Source organism: Vicia villosa, unplaced genomic scaffold, assembly GCF_029867415.1.
Source record: "Vicia villosa cultivar HV-30 ecotype Madison, WI unplaced genomic scaffold, Vvil1.0 ctg.000205F_1_1, whole genome shotgun sequence".
Classification (NCBI taxonomy): domain Eukaryota; kingdom Viridiplantae; phylum Streptophyta; class Magnoliopsida; order Fabales; family Fabaceae; genus Vicia; species Vicia villosa.
The window spans coordinates 1,149,604-1,151,147 of NW_026705069.1; the positions used below are offsets into that span (position 1 = coordinate 1,149,604).

General features: G+C 29.6%; 1 protein-coding gene across 1 annotated transcript; it reads left to right on the forward strand.

The window, feature by feature from the left end:
- Positions 1 to 481: 481 nt before the first annotated feature.
- On the forward strand, positions 482 to 1,295 carry LOC131625313 (albumin-1-like). Its single transcript, XM_058896187.1, has 2 exons — positions 482 to 580; positions 686 to 1,295. Exons 1-2 carry the CDS (start codon positions 529 to 531, stop codon positions 1,033 to 1,035), a joined length of 402 nt encoding a protein of 133 aa, XP_058752170.1. The 5' UTR covers positions 482 to 528; the 3' UTR covers positions 1,036 to 1,295.
- The last annotated feature ends 249 nt before the right edge of the window (positions 1,296 to 1,544 follow it).

Here is a 1,544-nt window from a genome sequence, read left to right on the forward strand (position 1 = left end):
ATCAATAAATACTTGTATGTCAAACTAATACAGTAATAATTTAATAATTGTTGTTGATTTTAAAAAATAATATATTTACGTTTTTTTTTTTGTTTTTTATACAAAGGAGGTCTAAAAACGGTTTAGGACAACTAAAATAGTAATGACAAAACAGTTTTAGTAGAGTTCAATATCAATATTATTGCTATTTTTATATTAAAGAATTAATTTGAGTAATCTACACCATAACGATCAAAACAAATATTACGACATAGACCGAAATCACATTAATCTTTTTTTAAAATACTATAACTATCAATAATAAACTATGTCGGCAAACTTAACTTTACGCAGCGAGAGAAATCTATCCAATCCTAAAAAAAGAAAGTATAATTATAATAATTATTTTGTGGCAGTGAATGTTTGGTGGAAAATGTGGGCACTATACACATGATTTGTCTATAAATTACTACATATGAGAATGAACTAATCATTACAACATAACACCAACCTAGCTACTAACTAGTTCTTTCTACTCTTTCAAGCATAATGGCTTATGCTAAGCTCTTTCTTTTGCCTCTCTTCTTGCTTGCCACATTATGTATGTCTTCTATCTTTATTACTTTATGTGTGCATTATTTTTAAAATACTGCACTACCATGTGTCTCTAATATGTATATATTAACCTTGGCATCACCATTTGCAGTGTTGATGTTTTCAATGAAGAATGTAGAAGCAGATCTTTGTGAGAAATTTGCTTGTTCCAGATCTGACCCGGTGTGTAACGATGGTTGTCGATGTGTACTTTCTAAGGGTGCGGAGGGAGGTGTTTGCGTAAAAAAGAAACATGCTGCTAAGATGGTGGAAGAACATCCAGACTTATGTGAGTCTCATGCAGACTGCACAAGAAAGGGAAGTGGGAGCTTCTGTGCTTATTATCCAAAATTGGATCTTAAGTATGGCTGGTGTTTTGACTCTAACTCTGATGCTGAAGCCTCTTTCAAGAATTTCCTTAGCTCTGAATCCTTGAAGATGCCGTTAGAAGATTCCACTTAATATGTACAAGAAAAACCATGCATGCATGATCTGATGATCTCTCTACTTAAATAAAATTGCTATGTATGTCTTTATTTCCAACTAAGTTTGGATCTCTTAGACACTTAGATTTCAAAAATAATGTATGCATGTGTGCTGGTATGTACGTTGTTATCTGTTTTTATTTTGTAAGTTATGGAATCTAATGACTCTATGTATGTTTTCTAAGAAATGGAGCTTGATTTGTATATGAGTAATGCTATTTTTACCGCCACTTGTTACATCAATACATACATCTAATACTATTTATTATATTTGTTTTTTAAAACAAAAAATATTTTATGTACAGCGATATGCACGTGAACATTAATAGTGGTAAAGTTGTTTAATTATGATATATAAAATATTGATTAATGAAGTCATCAAGTTGGTTAATAAATGTTTAAATATTAAAATAATTTAGTAGTAAAATAAAATTAGTTAGTAAAAAGTAAAAAATTGATTAATAAAGTAATGAAGTTGGTTAATAA

What these genes read in the sequence shown, in the direction of transcription:
- LOC131625313 (XM_058896187.1), top strand. Translation starts at nt 529, where the DNA reads ATGGCTTATGCTAAGCTCTTTCTTTTGCCTCTCTTCTTGCTTGCCACA. An exon ending in CTTCTTGCTTGCCACATTAT is followed by an intron (nt 581 to 685) that starts GTATGTCTTCTA and finishes CACCATTTGCAG; the next exon opens with TGTTGATGTTTTCAATGAAG.